Source organism: Rhineura floridana, chromosome 22 (genome assembly GCF_030035675.1).
Source record: "Rhineura floridana isolate rRhiFlo1 chromosome 22, rRhiFlo1.hap2, whole genome shotgun sequence".
Lineage (NCBI taxonomy): Eukaryota > Metazoa > Chordata > Lepidosauria > Squamata > Rhineuridae > Rhineura > Rhineura floridana.
The window spans coordinates 3,106,974-3,125,053 of NC_084501.1; the positions used below are offsets into that span (position 1 = coordinate 3,106,974).

Below are 18,080 nucleotides of genomic sequence, written 5' to 3' on the forward strand. Positions count from 1 at the left end.
ACCGTCTTTTTTTTTTTATTAAAGCAAGTTTCTAGTATTATACTGGAAAGATACATGTGGGTAAGGCCTACTGAGATGCCTCAATGCCATCTTATAGAGGCCACTCACCTGCAAGTGTGGATACTTTACTTTATTTATTTATTTATTTATTTATTACATTTATACCCCGCCTTTCTTTTCATGAAACCCAAGGCAGCTTACATGTGGTTCCCAGCTGGTCTCTCATCCAGCCACTGACCACACCTGACCCTGCTCAGCTTCAGCAGGGAGCTGGCCTTAGGTGCCTTCAGAGCATAGCTAGGGACTTGGGGTGTACCAAAGCTTATAGTGGGGTGTGCACCCCCAGTTCCTTATTTGTAATTGCCATACGGGATCATCAAGCGTTTATCACCACTGCACAAACACAACAGTTTTGAATGACAAACATGATTGTGGATCTTGAAGGCGACAGTCTCCCAGCAACGGTGATGCAGGAAACTAGGAAGTAGTCAGGCCATTGCCTCGTCTAGCTCAGGACTGGCCACACTGAAGCTCTCCAGGCTTTCAGATGGGGAGATGATGCCAGAGGTTGAACCAGGGACCTTCTTCATGCAAAGCAGATGCTTGGCAAAATTTATGGGGTTCAGAGATATATAAAGCTTTAGTTTGTTTTCTGATTAGCCTGCTTGCTTATTTTTTTAACTTTTGTGCAAATAAGGAACTGGGAACTAGTAACCGACTTCAGCATCACAGAAGAATGATTGAATAAGAGTCATTGAGGTTCAGCGTCTTACTCATCTCTTTTCTCCAAAAACAGAATTAGTTATGTAAAATAGTAAAAATTGCTTCTATAAATTATGCCTACTAAGAGAAAAAAATGCAGATCTGTCCAATTTGCACGTTTTTATATAGGCTGCAAAATTCATCTTTTTTTGTTCTTTACACAGGATTTGGATTTTATATAGATAAAGATATTTAACATGGAGTACTAACTGCCTTGACTATGGGGGGGGGCAGGAGAGGTTTGATACCCCCAATGTCTTTTGCAGATACCTGCCAACTTTGGGAATTCCAAATGGAGAAGGTTTAAACTCCCCACTTCAGGTCTTCCCTCCAGCCTGTCACACTCACCAAGTTCTAAACACAAAATTTATGCATCCTTCTGTCCTGTTTGCAAATTTCAAGTTAAAGCATTTCCTACAAGGCCTGCTTGCAATACTGTATTTTTCAACCTTCAAGAAGAAGAGAGGGATATAAAAAAAATAAATATCTGAGCCGCTCAGATGCTGCAAAACTTATCTTAATTCACAGAGCATCTGAGGTCTTGCAAAGTCTTTCTGCTTTGATCCAGCAGCTCAGGTGCCACAAGTCACATCGGAATCCATGAACAAAGCTTATTAGTCAAGCAAAGCAAGGAGATTACTATATTTTTTGGAAAATTTTATTATGATTATTTCACACTCACTTTATCAACAAAGTGTCCAAGGCAGTGAACAGAATTGCCACCCATGTCAAATAAAAAGGCCACACAACCAACATAACCCAAAAGCCAGGGACCATCATCAGCCAACACCATAAGCATACTCAGAACGGTATAAAAATCAAGCCCAACAAGAGACCGGGCACCAGTTTGCACATTAGATTTTTTTAAAGTGAGCACTTAGAAATGTAGCAGACGAATGCCCTTGCATGTCATGCAGGTATAAGAGAGCCAGGAGTGGCTGCAGATTCCTCAGGGTACAATTGAGGAAGAGATCATGTGTTGCTGGATTAAAACAATCCCACGGACTCACAGTGAGTTTCCAAGCTCAATTCAAAGCCCTCGTATTAACCTTTTAAGCAGGGTGGGGCAGCCCCTGGCCACCCAGATGTTGCTGGACTACAACTCCCATCATCCCTGACCACTGGCCATGCTGACTTGGACTCGGAGTCCAACACTCTCTGGAGGGCCACAGGTTCCCGGCCCCTACCGTAAAGCTTCAAACAGGACCATATCAATCCATCCACCGAGATGATCATCCAAGACTTTTCTTGGATGCTCACGCAACAGGTGGTGACATGAGACTCTTTTCTGTGGTGTCTCTTCACCTTTGGAATGGCCATGCCGGCTGGAGCTGATGGGAGTTGCACTTCAAAAAAGTAACTTTTCCAAGCTCTGGGGAAGACCCATCTGGAGACCTTGTTATTATCATTTAGGGTAGGGGCAGGGAACTGCAGCTTCCATCAGCTTTGACCATTGACTATGCTGGCTGGGGCTGGTGGAACTTGCAGTCCACCCAAATCTGGACGGCCCCCATAGGTTTTCTGTTTTTCCCAGCTTTTAAGAACTCCTAACGAAAGCATTATTTATCTTAGTTTACTGCCTGTTTGAATGATCTGCTGCTGTTTTAGTTTGTTGTTTTAACTCAGGTTTAGCCAAACTGGTGCCCGCCAGACATTATGGACTACAACTCCTATCATCCCTGGCCATTGACCACATTGGCTGGGGCTGATGGGAGTTGTAGTGCAAAACATCTGGAGGGCACAACATTGACTATCCTTGTTTTAACATGTAGAAGTTTGCATGCATTATATTATTATTATTATTATTATTATTATTATTATTATTGAATTGTACTTCTTTGTTTCTTTGTGCTACTCTGTTAGCTGCTCTGGGAACATAAATTTATGTTGAAGGTGCAGAATATAAAGTATATGTATTGGTGTCACCCCCAGGCTTGCTGGTGTGTGATGGGTGGAGTCCTTACAGAAGCTTGAATAGTTGGGAAAGGGATGTACGTGCGTGTACTACTCACCAGTTTTTTAACACTGGTGGGTGATTTCTCATCCAGCACAGGGCCTGGCTCGTCATCATTCAGTGCAAACTTCACCATGACTGTGACAGGCCTCATGTAATCCGAGGTGTCCTGCAAAGGAAAGAAGAATCTAGCATTGTCCCTAGATAGTAGACCTCATTTGGATTCCCAGGGTTGCTCCTGTGAGATTAAGATGGGGGGAGAAGACTCTGTACACCTCAGCTCTTTGGAGGAGGGATGGACTATTAGCTACCAGGCTAAGTTCAACGTTCTAGTTTTGGTGTACAAAGCCCTATACAGCTCAGGACCAGGATACCTGAAAGACCGTCTTATCCCTTATATACCCAGTCGATCACTGTGCTCTGCAGGTGAGGGCTTCCTGCAGATACCATCTTATCAGGAGGTCCGTTCTGCACAACATAAGAAACACACCTTTATTGTGGTGGCACCTACCCTATGGAATTCCCTCCCTATAAATATTAGGCAGGAACCATCTCTGTTATCTTTTCGACGTCTGTTGAAGTCCTTCCTCTTTCAACAAGCCTTTTAATGTGAGACCTTATCCCAGTCTGCATCTGTGTTTTTAAAGCTTGTTTTTAAAAAATATGATTTTAAGGCTTGTTTTTAAAAAAGATGTTCTTACAGGTGTTTTGTCTTAATATACTTTTAAGGGTGTTTTGTTGTAATATATTTTAAAGCCTTTTTTAATGATGTTTTAGAGTGTTTTTAATGCTTTTGTTTGCTGCCCTATTGGGAGAAACATCTAATAAATAAATAAATAATAAACGAGGAAGAGAGAAGCACATCACGCGAACACAGTTTTAACAGGACATTCTACAAAAGCCAAAAATGGGGACAGTGGTTTTTACAGGGACAAGGACCAGAAAATAAGGGGCTGCTGTCCCTGGTTAACAAGGACAGAATTTAGAAGGCAAGGAAAGAGAGCAGGTGCAGCTCCACACTCTGGACGCACAACACCTGCTCCCTTTGAAGCAGCTCTTAAAGTTGCAGGCTCATCCGTGGGATGCCCCGGATGGGTTGGAAAAGACTCTTGCCTGAAACCCTGGAGAGGCAGCCAGACACACAGCCTTGCCCAGCCTAAGGCCCCTTCTTATGTTCCGGGGGGGGGGCACAGCTCAGTGGGAGAGCATCTCATTTGCCTGCAGAAGGTGCCAGATTCAGCCCCTGACATCTCCAGGTAGGGCTGGGAAGGAACAGTTTCGTCTTACCATGAAGGGTGTTTCTTCGTGGATGACAAGAGGTCTCCAAGCGGGTAGTGTAGCTCCCCCTACAGCTCAGAGACAGGAAATGCTTCAGCAAGTGCTTTTGCTCCTCCCCTCTTGTTGAAGCTCAGTTCGTTTCTTGGAAAAGTTTTAGAGATCAGCCTCAACAGAAATCTCAAGGATCAAACACAGTATATGAAAAAGAGAACACTCATCCCTACAACAAACGTGTTAGGAACAAAACGTGTTAGGAATAAGGTCAGCTGACCATTGACAAATAGAGTAGAAAGGAGTCATGACACTCCGATTCAATCCCAGCCACCGGAAAATCAATCAATCAATACAGAGACTCACAAATACTATAAGGGTGGGCCTTGGAGACCTCTTGTCATCCATGAAGAAACACCGTTTACGGTAAGAACAAACTGTTCCTTCTCTCATGGATGACAGAGGTCTCCATGCGGGAAGTGCTAAAGCTACAGACCTAGGGTGGGACAATGGTAGGCCCAGAGGAGGATAAGACCTGTTGCAGAACTCTGGCCAAATGACAAAGGTAAAAACTAAGACCAAAGTAACAAAAAACAGTACAGTAAAAGAGAGATCTCACGAAAGGATGTACTCTGAGCTGAGACAGGAAGAGAACTGAGCCTCAACAAGAGGGGAGGAGCAAAAGTATTTGCTGAAGCGTTTCCTGTCTCTGAGCTGTAGGGGGAGCTACACTACCCACCTGGAGACCTCTGTCATCCATCAGAGAATGTCACCCATCTGAAACCCCTGTAGGGCTGCTTCCAGTCAGAACAGGCAGCACTGAGTACATGGATAAATGGCCTGACTCCATGGAAGGCACTTTCCTGGGGCTCCCCCCACCCAGGAGTTGCACTGAGCACAGAATTCTGCAAAACCTGGTCACAGAAACACACAGAGTTGGCTCTTTAATCCTCCTAGTCTGGCAACTAGTTAGGGGCCTGAAAATGCTGGCCGGGCCTCTGAGGTCCCGTCAGTCAAAGAGTAGGAACTGACCCACCCACAGTACACTCACAATCACGTGGAAACGGGCTGCTGAGCACGTTGTCCTGCCCACGGTGGCTCGAGTCCTCTTCTGAAGCAGCTTTTGGGAGTTGCCATCAAAGACTGCCCTTGTGCCGAACTTCCTGTCATCCAGGGAGATGTTGTACTTTATATCTAGAGCAAAGCAGCGAGTGGGGTCACATTAAGTCAGCCTTCGCCAACCTTGGGCCCTCCAGGTGCTTTGGACAACAGCTCCCATCATGCCTGGGCATTGGCCATGCTGGCTGGGGCTGATGGGAGCTGTAGACTGGAGGGTCCGAGGTTGGCGAAGCCTAGGTTAAGTCATGTGACCAGCAGACAGCCAATCACAGTTTGGCCCAGAGGCAAGGGCATTGCTAGGTAATTTGGGGCACAGGTCCAGAGACACAAATAAATTTGATGTATAGATGCAGATTTAAAATTTAAATATCACAGAAGGCAAACCAACTAGTTTCCCATCCAAATTACCCCAGAAAAAGTGTTCAGTTAATTTGCATCCTGCCCCAGATCATCTCCAATCAGCTTCTCTTCAGTTAATTTACCCCCAGTTAATTTCCCAACAGATCCTGCTCCGAATCAATTCAATTCCCCTTCAGTTACCCCCATTCATTACCCCCAAATAATCTCTAGATAAAGTTATCTTAAATTAATTTACTCCACCATCAAATTAATATCCTACCCAGTAACTTCAGAACACTCCCAATTCAATTTCCTCTAAATTCATTAGCCACTTAGAAACACCCCAGGGACTTAGAAAAAGATCCACCCCACCCCTGGCAACGTCCCTTTAGCGAGGGATACTCACTGAAGTGGCTGTCCCTCGGGCCCAGGGAGCGGGAAGACACCCTGAAGCAGACGTTTGCTGTCACGCAAACAGACTCCTTTCCATTCCTCTGACAGTTCTTCTGGATCACATTGATGGATGGAGGATTGGCAGAAATCGAAGTGTTGACCTGCATGATCCTCCTTGACCTGCCCACCTCGGCAAGAAGGAAAAAGAATTATTTTTTGAAAACCACAAAGTGGAACCTAAGCGTCTGAGGCAAAGAGCAAACTGGATCTAGACCCGTTGCATATTTTTGCCCCTTCTTGACAAACTGGTTTGATTCCGAAAACAAAAGCTCATTGCAGACTGATTCTGTATTAGTCAGCAGTGTGTCCATTTGAAAGATGTAAGCGGTCCTAGCAACGGGAGGGGGTGTATCCACACCAGCGCAATGACATCATGGGTGAGCATATACCAAGGTCACAAGCGGAGGATTTCCAAACACGTAATCTAATCAAGGAGAGGGTTTGTCACACACATATCAAGTAAACGCACCCACGCTTCTGGATGGCAGGATCTACAATCAATCTAGATTGAAAGCAGCATGTTATGGATGAGAGTGAACAATTCCAGATTGCAAAAAACTACATTTTTGTGCTACAAAAGTGTGTATGTAGCCGGGGTGGGGAAGAGTTGCAGATGGAAATATCATCTGCATTTTCCTCATCCCTGCAGGGCTGGCTTTACCCACCTAGGAGGAAACTAGATAGGCTGCAAAGCTGCTGCTGAGATTAGCAATTCCAATCTCCTCAGTAAAATCTACTATTTTGTTTATTTCATACCTATCCCACCTAACGTGTTGCCTTTCTAAAAGTATAGTTTGTTTTGGTCCCAGTAGGTTGGGTCATTTAAAAGTCCAGATGGTGAAAAGGCTGTTTATTGGAGGCAGTCAGAGAAAAATAAATAAATCCACTTGGTGGCAGTGATGTCACGTTAACAAGGCGAGGGAGATGGACTGGCAGGCTGGCTGGGGGGCCTCCTTTTCTTCCCACAGTGTAGGCGACAGCTAGGGATAGGTGAGAATTTCGATTCAGTTCACATTTCAAGCAGAATTTATCAAATTCGCACTTTCTGAAACCATATGAGAACCAAAACACAGCCGTCCTTTGAAATTCGCACTTATTAGAACTTTGGGATGCAGTTTGCCAATTAAACAACATGTACAAAAATGCGTATATTAGGGGAAAGTGTGCATAAAAATGAATACATGAGTGAAGATAACATGCAAAGACATGAAACAATGAGTAATGGCTTGCAAAAATGTGTGCCTTTGTCAAAACTGCCTACAAAAATGTGTTTATTTGGAGAAATCTGCACTAAAATGGTGGAGAATTTTCATGAGGATTTTTCTTTTTTTAAAAATACACAGATCACTGTAGAAATGTAGAGAACTGAATGTAACATCGGAAAAGTGAGAATCTGAGAGAACCAAAACCGCCAGATCTTCCCATCCCTCGTTACAGCGTCGGCCTTCCCTTCACAGCCATCGCTGGTGTTCATTGAATGTAACTTCCTACAGAGCAGATGTGAGGCTGTTGCTCCCTCATAAGTCTTGTTTTGCCCTTAGAGGATATGATGGAACCCTACGTGCTGGTGTCACACAGGACACTTCCTGAGCAGACTGTTTTTCAGGGAAGGGTAAGGAAGGCGGCTTGCGGGAGATAACATTGCTTTTCAGTTCAGCTCCAAACATCAGCTCCAAGCCTTCCTCTTTACCCCGCTCTGTGCAATTCAAGCTGAGGAAGAGTTCTGTGTAGAATTCCAAATACTCATTGGTCCAAATAAAGCTGCCCTGCCCCACTTGCTGAGTGGGTGGGTGCCCCTTCCATCTCTCTGTTCCCCTCACCTCAAGACCACCGCAGCGCCCTGAGCTCCGACAGCAAGATCCACCAGACCGTCCCCATCCAAATCGATTTGCCCATCCAAGCTGCGGCCAAAGTAGCGGAGACCTTGGTGGAGCCCTGCCGATTCTATTCGCTGTTGGAAAGTAGAAAACAAAGGCTGGAGATACACTGAAGGTGTTGGGGGGATTTTTTTAATCAATGGGGCAGCTCCGTAAGGTCCCTCATTGCAATCATTCCAAATATACTTTTTTCTCTCTAGGGAGAAGCTTTGGGAAAAAAGCATTTACAAACATTCATGCCATATAGAAGACAGAATCAAGAATCAAAATTTTAAGAAAGACATTGACCAACTGGAGCATGCCCAGAGGACGAGCTGGATAGTGGCCTGGAAACTTAGTCCTATGAGGAACAATTTAAAGAGCTGGGTAGGTCTATTTAGACTGGAGAAGAAAAGATGAAGGGGAGACATCAGGGCCGGTTCTAAAGGGCAGCCAGGTTGGGCACTGGCCCAATGGCCCCTGGAGCTACAGGGGGCCCCTCAGCCACCCCTCCGCTCGCCTTCCATGATCCGCAGGGGCCCCACATCCCCCACATCTCTCCACTTACCTGTCTGCTGTCTTTTACCATTGCCCTTATCAAAGATGGCGGCTGCGGTTTCCCTAAGGTACTAAACCCCTGCTGCCATCTTAGTTGATGGCAGAGATGCACACGCATAGCACGCATGCGTGCCATCAACAAAGATGGCGTCGGAGGCTTCATCCCCTTAGGGCAGTCTTTCCCAACCAGTGTGCCTCCAGATGTTGTTGGACCACAACTCCCATCAGCCTCAGCCAGCATTGCCAATGGTCAGGAAGATGGGAGTTGTGGTCCAACAACATCTGGAGGCACACTGGTTGGGAAAGGCTGCCTTAGGGAAACCGTGGCCGCCATCTTGCTTAATGGCAATAGTAAAAGACAGGAGACAGGTAGGTGGGGGTGGGGTGCGTGCACATGTGCATGCGAATGCAAATGAGCACGCACTCATGCCGGGGCCCAGGGTAAACTGATGCCCAAGGGCCCCGGCATTCCTGGAGTTGGCCCTGGGAGACATGATAACACTTGTCAAACAGCTGAAAGAGCAGACTTGATCTCTGTTGCCTCAGAAGGCAGGACTAAAACCAATCAGGTGAAAACTGCGGGGAAGCAGATTTCGGCTAAATGTTAGGCAATGATTCCTGGTAGTGGCAAGAGCTATTTGATACTGGGACAGACTGTTTTGGGAGGTGATGGGCTCTTCGTCGTCAGAGGTGAACACTGACTCTCACTAGGGATGTACTAGAAGTCTACCCAGTTTGGATTTGGTACTTAAATTTCCATTAATTCCTTATTCTCAATAGGTAAGGATTATAATGTACCGAATTTCAATGGATTATTTTGAAAACAGACTTTAAAAAAAACCGCCTCTAAAATATCAATATTAAGAATGATAATTTATTGATATTTCCTTTAAAATATCAATATTAAATACAGATTTTTTTACAAGTGAAAAAAAATGGATCAGTAAAACCAAGAGCTAGTGGATAAAGAATGAACCTAAATCAATGGCACCCTGTTAGGTTGACAAAATGCTTTTGAACTGGCACTGGCCAACGGATCCCATCCCTAACTCTCACTCACCTGTTTGAAGCGCGGCAAGACAGTGGTCCGGTAGCCATGAAACACATAGACAGCCCCCTGGTGGTTATCCTCCAATGGTGCGCCCACCACCACATCATTAAAGCTGTCGTGATTAAGGTCAGGAACAGCCAGGAGGGAGTAGCCAAAACGAGCATCTTGAGGTTTCGGGTCGGCATGGAGGGTCCCATTGAAAGATAGGAGCAACTTCAAAAGAGAGAGAATTGTTAAAATCTGCATGGCTGGGTGAAAATTGGCACTGTGAGGCACAGACCTCAGAACAGAAGCTTCCACAACAGTGTGCTGTAACAAACCCGGTGGGTCAGTGGTAGGGATGGGTCAAGAATTTAGATTCAGTTTGCATTTCAAGCCAAATCTATCAAATTCGCCCCTTCCGAAACAATACCAGAACAGAAATTCACACTTATTTAAATTTTGCTGTGCAGTTTGCCAACAAAACAATGTTTACAAAAATGCACATGTTAGGGGAAAGCGTGCATAAAAAATGAATATAGGAGTGAAAATAACATGCAGACATGCATTATATGATGAGAAATGGCTTGCAAAAATGTGTACGTTTGTCAAAACTACAAACAAAACTGTATTTATTAGGAGAAATTCACACTAAAATGCTGGAGAATTTTCAAGAGGATTTTTAAAGATATGTCCCTGGAGGCCAGTACCAGCATCACTGAGCTTCTGCAAATGAAGCCCCTCTGAGCATTCCATCCTCAAAGCTCTATAACTCCCACCTTGGTAACAACAGCATTTGGATGTTAGCAGCTGATGAAGGCGGAGGCTGAAACGTTTTGTTAATACAATAAAAACCTCTGTTTGGTTAATCACAATTACGTTCATATTTATTTTAGGTGATTAACGGAATCCTTATAGGGATCCAGAGCAAGCTTGAGTGAAGTTCTGTTTGTTGCTTTTAAAACTGTCTTATATATATATAAGCCCTAAGGAACCTTCAGATGAGAAGGGATATTGTCATCAAGCCTGCAGATAAGGGTGGTGCTGTTGTGGTACTTAACACTACAGACTATATAGCAGAAGGTCAAAGACAACTAAAGGATGAAACAACATATAGATTTCTTGACAAAGACATCACCACAGATCTCAATACTCGTATCATTACATCTATACAAAACCTTACAAGTAGGAAACTTCTTAAAGGGGAAACTGCTGATCTCCTTGTTAATCCAAATCCCACCCCTGGAAGGTTTTACATGCTGCCTAAAATCCACAAAGCCAACAATACTGGTCGCCCAATTGTCTCAGGTAACAACACAGCCACTGAAAGGATTTCTCTGTACATTGACTTAAATTTACAAAACATGGTGCAAAACCTCCCATCATATATCAAAGACACCAAGGACTTCTTGCTTAAAACTGAGTCTTTAAACAAGCAGTATCAATTCCACAACAATATTATACTACTACTTTAGATGTCACATCTCTTTACACCAATGGGATTCAGGCTTTAAATGAGTTCCTTAACACCAGAGATATGAACAGTCCTCCAACAGAGGTTCTCACAACTTTAGCTACACTAGTCCTGACTTGTAACAACTTTACATTCAATGGAGAACACTACCTGCAACTACAAGGCACAGCTATGGGGACTCGCATGGCTCCATCAAAAAAAGAGCATGTATAAAGAATGGAAGGGAGGACGCATCACCAAGGAAGAGTACCGACGAGCGGCTCGGGCTTGCAGGAATAGCGTAAGGAAAGCTAAAACCCAGAATGAGCTGAGGCTGGCGAGGGAAGCGAAGAACAACAAAAAGGGGTTTTTCAGATACATTCGAAGCAAGAGAAAGACCAAGGAAACGGTGGGACTGCTGCTCAATGAGGATGGCAAAATGTTGACAGATAACGAGGAAAAAGCAGAACTGCTCAACACCTGTTTTGCCTCCGTTTTCTCCCAAAAAGGGAACAGTGTGCAACCTTGCATCGGTAGCAATCTCAGTAAGGGGTCAGGATTGCAGTTCAAGACTGATAAGGAGATAGTCAGGAAATACCTAGTTAACCTAAATGAGTTCAAATCTCCAGGGCCTGATGAACTGCATCCCAGAGTATTGAAGGAACTTGCGGATGTACTCTCGGAACCTCTTGCCATCATCTTTGAGAAATCCTGGAGAACGGGAGAGGTGCCGGAGGATTGGAGACGGGCAAACGTCATCCCGCTCTTTAAAAAGGGTAAAAAAGAAGATCCGGGGAATTACAGGCCGGTCAGTCTGACTTCAATACTGGGAAAGATATTAGAACGGATAATAAAAGAGTCCATTGGCAACTATCTAGATGACAATGCTGTGATTAGTAGGAGCCAGCATAGGTTTGTCAAGAAAAAATCCTGTCAAACTAATCTCATCTCTTTTTTTGATTGAGTCACTAGCTTAGTAGATGGTGGAAATGCTGTAGATGTCATCTATCTAGATTTCAGCAAGGCGTTTGACAAAGTCCCCCACGACCTTTTGATTAGCAAACTCGTCAAATGCGGACTACATGGAAATACTGTCAGGTGGATTCACAACTGGTTGGAAAACCGTACTCAAAGAGTGGTCGTTGGTGGCTCTGCTTCGGACTGGAAGGAGGTCTCAAGTGGAGTGCCACAGGGTTCTGTCCTGGGGCCGATACTCTTCAACATTTTTATCAATGACTTAGATGATGGCGTGGAGGGAAGCCTTATGAAGTTTGCGGATGATACGAAACTGGGAGGGATAGCTAACACAATGGAAGACAGGAATAAAATCCAAAGGGACCTGGATAGACTAGAAAATTGGGCTGAAATTAATAAAATGACATTCAATAAAGACAAATGCAGGATTCTGCATTTAGGCCACAAAAACAAAATGCACGGGTACAGGATAGGAAATACCCGGCTTAGCAGTAGTGCGTGTGAGAAGGACCTTGGAATTGTAGTGGATCGCAAGTTGAACATGACCCAGCAGTGTGATGCTGTGGCAAAAAAGGCAAACACGGTTTTGGGCTGCATAAACAGAGCTATAGTTTCCAGGTCGAGGGAAGTAATAGTCCCACTATATTCTGCATTAGTCAGACCTCATCTGTAATACTGCGTTCAGTTCTGGGCACCTCATTTTAAGAAAGATATAGACAAGTTAGAGCGGGTTCAGAAGAGGGCGACGAGGATGATAGCCGGTATGGAGAACAAGTCTTATGAGGAAAGGTTGAAGGAACTTGGCATGTTCAGTCTGGTGAAGAGAAGGCTGAGGGGTGACATGATTGCACTCTTTAAGTACCTGAAGGGCTGTCACATAGAGGAGGGTACAGATTTGTTCTCTGCTGCCCCAGAGGGTAGGACTAGGTCTAATGGTTTTAAGTTGCAGGAGCGTAGATTCAGATTGGACATTAGAAGGAACTTCTTGACAGTAAGGGCAGTTCGGCAATGGAACCGACTGCCTAGGGAGGTGGTGGGATCCCCTTCGCTGGATGTCTTCAAGCAGAGTCTGGACAGCTATCTGCGGGAGATGCTCTAGCTGTGGATTTCCTGCTGTGAGCAGGGGGTTGGACTCGATGGCCTACAAGGCCCCTTCCAACTCTATGATTCTATGATTCTATGATCATATGCGAATCTCTTCATGGGTAAACTGGAACAGGAGATTCTCAAAAAGGCACTCAACAAACCACTTATATGGTGGCGATACATTGATGACATCTTTATGGTCTGGACAAATGGTAAAGAGAGTTTGGAACAATTTAAAAATTACATCAACTCTATCCATCCCTCTATTAAGTTTACATTTAATAGTACAAATGACAATCTGCACATCCCTTTTCTGGATGTCCTTCTCACCATTGAAAACAACAAAATAGCCACTGATCTCTACAGCAAACCCACTGATGCCCACACCTATTTAAACTGGAAATACTGCCATCCTAGGCATATAAAGAAGAACATGGTGTATAGCTTAGCTCTGAGAATCAAACTTATTTGCAACACTGAAGATAAATACCAGAGAAGGGTCAGTGAACTTAAAGAACACCTTCTTCTAAGATGATGTTCTCCACATATTATCAATTGCAACATCCACTGAGCCTTCATTCTGTCCAGAGAAAACCCTCCATCCTACTGAGCAGAGAGCAACGGATTCCATTTGTGGTAGATTTCCATCCAGCATCTCCTAACTATCACAGAGCAATCAGGGAGAGCTACCCATTGCTGGCAAACTCTGAACATCTTGCTAGAGCCATCAGCAGGCCCCCTGTTGTAGCATTTCGCCAACTTCCTAATTTGTGCAGACTGTTGGTGAGAGCTGTGCTTAAGCCACCTATCACCAATCCAGGGTCTCATCCTTGTCACTCCAAACGCTGTATCTCCTGTGTGTACCTCAGGGAGACAGCCACTTTTACAAGCACTAGGACAGGCAGGACATATTACATCAAACAGAACATCACCTGCAGGTCCTGCAATATAGTTTACATCATCGAGTGCAAAAGACCAGGATGTCATATCCAATATGTAGGAAAGACCGCAACTGACCTACGCACGCGCTTCAGGAACCACAAGTCGGCAATTTTGACAAAAAAAGTGGAGCAACCAGTTGCAAAGCATTTTAACATCGAGGGTCACAGCCTGTTGGACTTTTCCATAACAGCGATAGAAATGCCAGCAGATCCAGCAGCATTGACTAAAAGGGAGAACTTTTGGATTTACTCTCTGGACACATTGGCACCACATGGCCTGAACCTGGAGGCCAGTACCACCACTACTTAGCTCCTGCAAATGAAGCCCCTCTGAGCATTCCATCCTCAAAGCTCTATAACTGCCACCTTCGCAACAGCATTTGGATGTTGGCAGCTGACGAAAGCAGAAGCTGAAACGTTTTGTTAATATATTAAAAACCTCTGTTTGGTTAATCACAATTACGTTCATATATATATATAAACGTAATTGTGATTAACCAAACAGAGGTTTTTATTATATTAACAAAATGTATACATATAAGAAAATTGAATTTACGATAGGGAGAAAGAGAAACTGAGAGAACCAAAATTTACAGATCTTTCCACCCCTAGTCAGGCTTTCAAGTGCAGCAGGTCCCAGGTACAGAGAGCTAGGAGAGGCCTGAGCCTGAAACCCTGCCAGTTAGCCATGGATAATACTATACTAGAGGGCCAACAGTCTGGCTCACTGTAAGGCAACTTCCTACGTTCTTGTGCCGTTCTGGATGCAGAATGGTCCAGGTGGCAGCCAGGTGACAGCCCCTCTTGAAAGGCACCTTATCCAAGGCCCCCTCAAAGCTGGCAGCAACACTGGGGTGAAAGGACAGAGATTGTGGGATCTTTGTCTTATGCCTCAGTTGTGGGTCCACCAGCACAGGAAGAACCCTCTTTTCCCCCAAATATTGTATGCAGAGAGGGGTGATTTCTCCACTTTCACTGAGGGATTTTTTCTCATTGGGTCACCCTCTGAAGCTGACTGGCAGCAGCTTCAGAACGGACTGAAGGAAGTACTTCTGTACACAGTTCACATTTGTCTTACGGACACAAAATGTGGCAGTGAGCACTGGCACAGATGGCTTTTTTAAAAAGAAAATCACAGAGATTAATGGAGACATAGAGATCTATCTATAGCAGATCGCCATGAGAGCTAAATGGAACCTCCACGTTCTACTTCTGAATAACAGCTGCTGGGAGGCTCTGGTTGTGAGCTTTCCAGAGTTTTCCGACTAGCTGCTGTTGGAAACGGGATGCTGGTGTAAAGGGCTGTTTGTCCTTTCAAAGTGGGGGTGGAAAGCACAGGAAGCAGCCTTGTACAGAGTCAAACCATCTAGCTCGGTACTGCCTCCAGGGCTTCAAAAGAGGAGTTTTCCCAGCCCTACCCGGAGATGCTGCCTGGGGTTGAACCTGGAACCTCCTATGAGCAAAGCACATGTTCTGCCTCTGAGTTGCTGCCGTTCCGAAGGGCTGCCTTTTTTTCTGTTGAGGGCCAAATTCCCCTGTCAGAGGCTGCATGCTGACTATGGGCGGCGCTGAGCCCAAAGTGGGTGTGGCCATGCCTTTTCTCTCTTTCCAATACCACCTCTCTCTCTCTCTCTCTCTCTCTCCCTGCCCCCTCTTCTTCCCCACCAGGGAGAGGAACAGATTGTCCTTGCAAAAAGGTATGAATGGATAGCAGAGAGCTTTTTAAATCAGGACAAGGGCCTCATATAATTAGGTTGATTACTGCATATAGGCCTGGGGCCAGAGGTCACCCACCCCAATTATAAAGAATTAGCAAAATTCATATTGGACAGGTCTATCAGCAGCTATTGACCCCCAACACCCCCTTTTTGCCTCCTACCTGAATCATATTTGGATCCTGCCCCACCCCACCCCAGCCACGGGAGAAATTAAGAGATCGCCTGCCCGCTTGGGCAGTTACATGCTAGCAAAGCAAAAGACCAGGCACCTCTTTGTCTGTTGAATGCACTGACTCTGACTGTCAGTCTCTTTTCTCTCTGTCTCTCTCTCCCTGCCCCCCACTGCTAGCTAGTATTTGATCTTCCCCCTCCCACAAAAAGGCAAAGAGCACACTAGTCAGTTTCACCATCACATTCGTAAAGCAAACAACAAAACAAACGCAACAGTTTAATGTTATATTCACTGTGGGTTTTTAAAAAACAAATCCTGGCGTCAGGGAACAGCTGCAGAAACTTGCAACAGGAAGATCAGTCTGCAACAGAAGTCAAATGTGTGAACTACCCAGGAATCCGGTACCAGCTTTGAATTAAGAGAAATTCTCGGCCAACCTTACTGATGACCTCCAGATGTTTTGGACTACAACTCCCATCATCCCTGACCACTGGCTATTCTAGTAGGTCTGATGGGAGCTGTACTCCAAAACACCTACACAGTACATTACAAATGTTGGATCTTTTGTTGCAGGCTGAGGTTCGAGACGGCTCCTGTGTCAGAAACGTCAGATAATTGGTCAGTTGCCTGCTTTGGATGGGGTTGTACTCCCTCTGAAAGAGCAGGTCCATAGTCTGGAGGTGCTCCTGCATCCATCTCTGTTGCTAGAGGCCCAGGTGATCTTCGTGGCTAGGAGTGCCTTTTACCAGCTTCGGATGGTAAGACAGCTGTGGCAGTTTCTGGACCAGGATAGCCTGACTACTGTTGTCCATGCACTGGTAAACTCCAAGGTGGATTACTATAATGCGCTCTATGTGGGGCTGCCCTTGAGTATGGTCCAGAAGCCACAGCTGGTGCAAAATGCAGCAGCGAGACTGCTCACTGGGGCAGGGTATCGCCAACTTGTCACCCCGCTGCTGAAGGAATTGCACTGAGCTAAGTTCAAGGTTCTGGTTTGGATGTACAAAGTCCTATATAGCTCACGATCACGATACCTGAATTACTGTCTTACCCGTTATATACCCAGTCAATCACTGCGCTCTGCAGGTGAGGGCCTCCTGCAGATACCATCTTATCAGGAGGTCCGTTCTGCATAATATAGGAAATGGATCTTTAGCGTGGTGGCACCGACCCTTTGGAATTCCTGCCCCTTAAATATTAGACAGGCGCCATCTCATAGAATCATAGAATAGTACAGTTGGAAGGGGCCTATAAGGCCATCAAGTCCAACCCCCTGCTCAATGCAGAAATCTCTGTTATCTTTTCAGTGCCTACTGAAGACCTTCCTCTTTCAACAAGCCTTTTAAGTTGAGACCTTATCCCAGTCTGCTTCTGTGTTGGAATTGCTTTTTAATATGTTTTTAAACCTTTTTTTAAAAAAATGTTTTTAACCTTTTTTAAAATATGTTTTTAAAGCTTTTAAAAATGTTTTTAAAGATGTTTTGTTTTAATACATTTTAAAGTCTGTTTTTATGATGTTGTAACGTGTTTTTAGTGCTTTTGTTTGCCATCCTGGGCTCCTAATGGGAGGAAGGGCGGGATATAAATCAAATAATAAATAAATAAATAAAATGTCTGAAGGCTACTGCCCCCCCATTTTAGACACACTCACCTGCCCCACTCTGTAGATGGAAACGCGACCTGTCTCTTTGTTCTGGGGGCCCAGGTACATGGGTGCAGCCACCAGCAGCACGTCCGTGATTCCATCCCCGTTCACATCCACGGGGCACACTTCACTGCCAAAGTAGGAGCCAATCTGCAAAGAAAGACCCCACCTGTGTCACAGCTGCACAAGTCCCTCTGCGTTGGACATGACAGCACATGTGCAAGTTCTACCTTTGACCTTATTGCATACATTTCCAAGTCTCAAGAAAGAAAAGAAATCCCGACCCCTGGATACAAAATCAAGAGGTTCAGCAGACAGTTTCACAGGACTAGAGATCATATATCCAAGCAAGGTTCAGAACCCACTTGCCTGTTTTCAAATACTGATGGTTGAGGAATTTGATGTTTTCAAATTCTGATATGGCATGACCTGATCTGCACCTCTCAGATTAACATGCGGAATGGAATCTGCTCAATTTTGCAGTTCTCCACATTTTTACAAGGCAGTTCTTGGCAATTTAAACATGAAAATACACTTTTAAATACTTATTTTGAGAAAAATATTAAGATTATGTATTTAAATTCATAGTTAAATGATGTTAAATTCATAGCTAACATTTTGATGGGAATTTTTTAAAATGTGCAGATTGATGTGGAAACAGAACTTAATTAAAACAGAGAGATTCCTCTATCCCAGGCTATTTTCAAATATCCTATGATATCTGCCAAAACAACGTTACACATCCGTGAC

At 44.6% G+C, this 18,080-nt stretch overlaps 1 protein-coding gene across 3 annotated transcripts in view; it reads right to left on the reverse strand.

Annotated features, from left to right (window-relative positions):
• The window catches only part of ITGA10 (integrin subunit alpha 10), a 92,134-nt gene that overhangs the window by 26,379 nt on the left and 47,675 nt on the right, over positions 1-18,080 (reverse strand). For all 3 annotated transcript variants that reach the window (XM_061606891.1, XM_061606892.1, XM_061606893.1), the window contains 6 exons: positions 17,337-17,480; positions 9,371-9,574; positions 7,717-7,847; positions 5,850-6,016; positions 5,037-5,179; positions 2,775-2,885 (listed from right to left, as the gene is read on the reverse strand). In XM_061606891.1, coding sequence (XP_061462875.1) covers positions 2,775-2,885; positions 5,037-5,179; positions 5,850-6,016; positions 7,717-7,847; positions 9,371-9,574; positions 17,337-17,480 — 900 coding nt within the window. The remainder of the gene's footprint in view (positions 1-2,774; positions 2,886-5,036; positions 5,180-5,849; positions 6,017-7,716; positions 7,848-9,370; positions 9,575-17,336; positions 17,481-18,080) is intronic.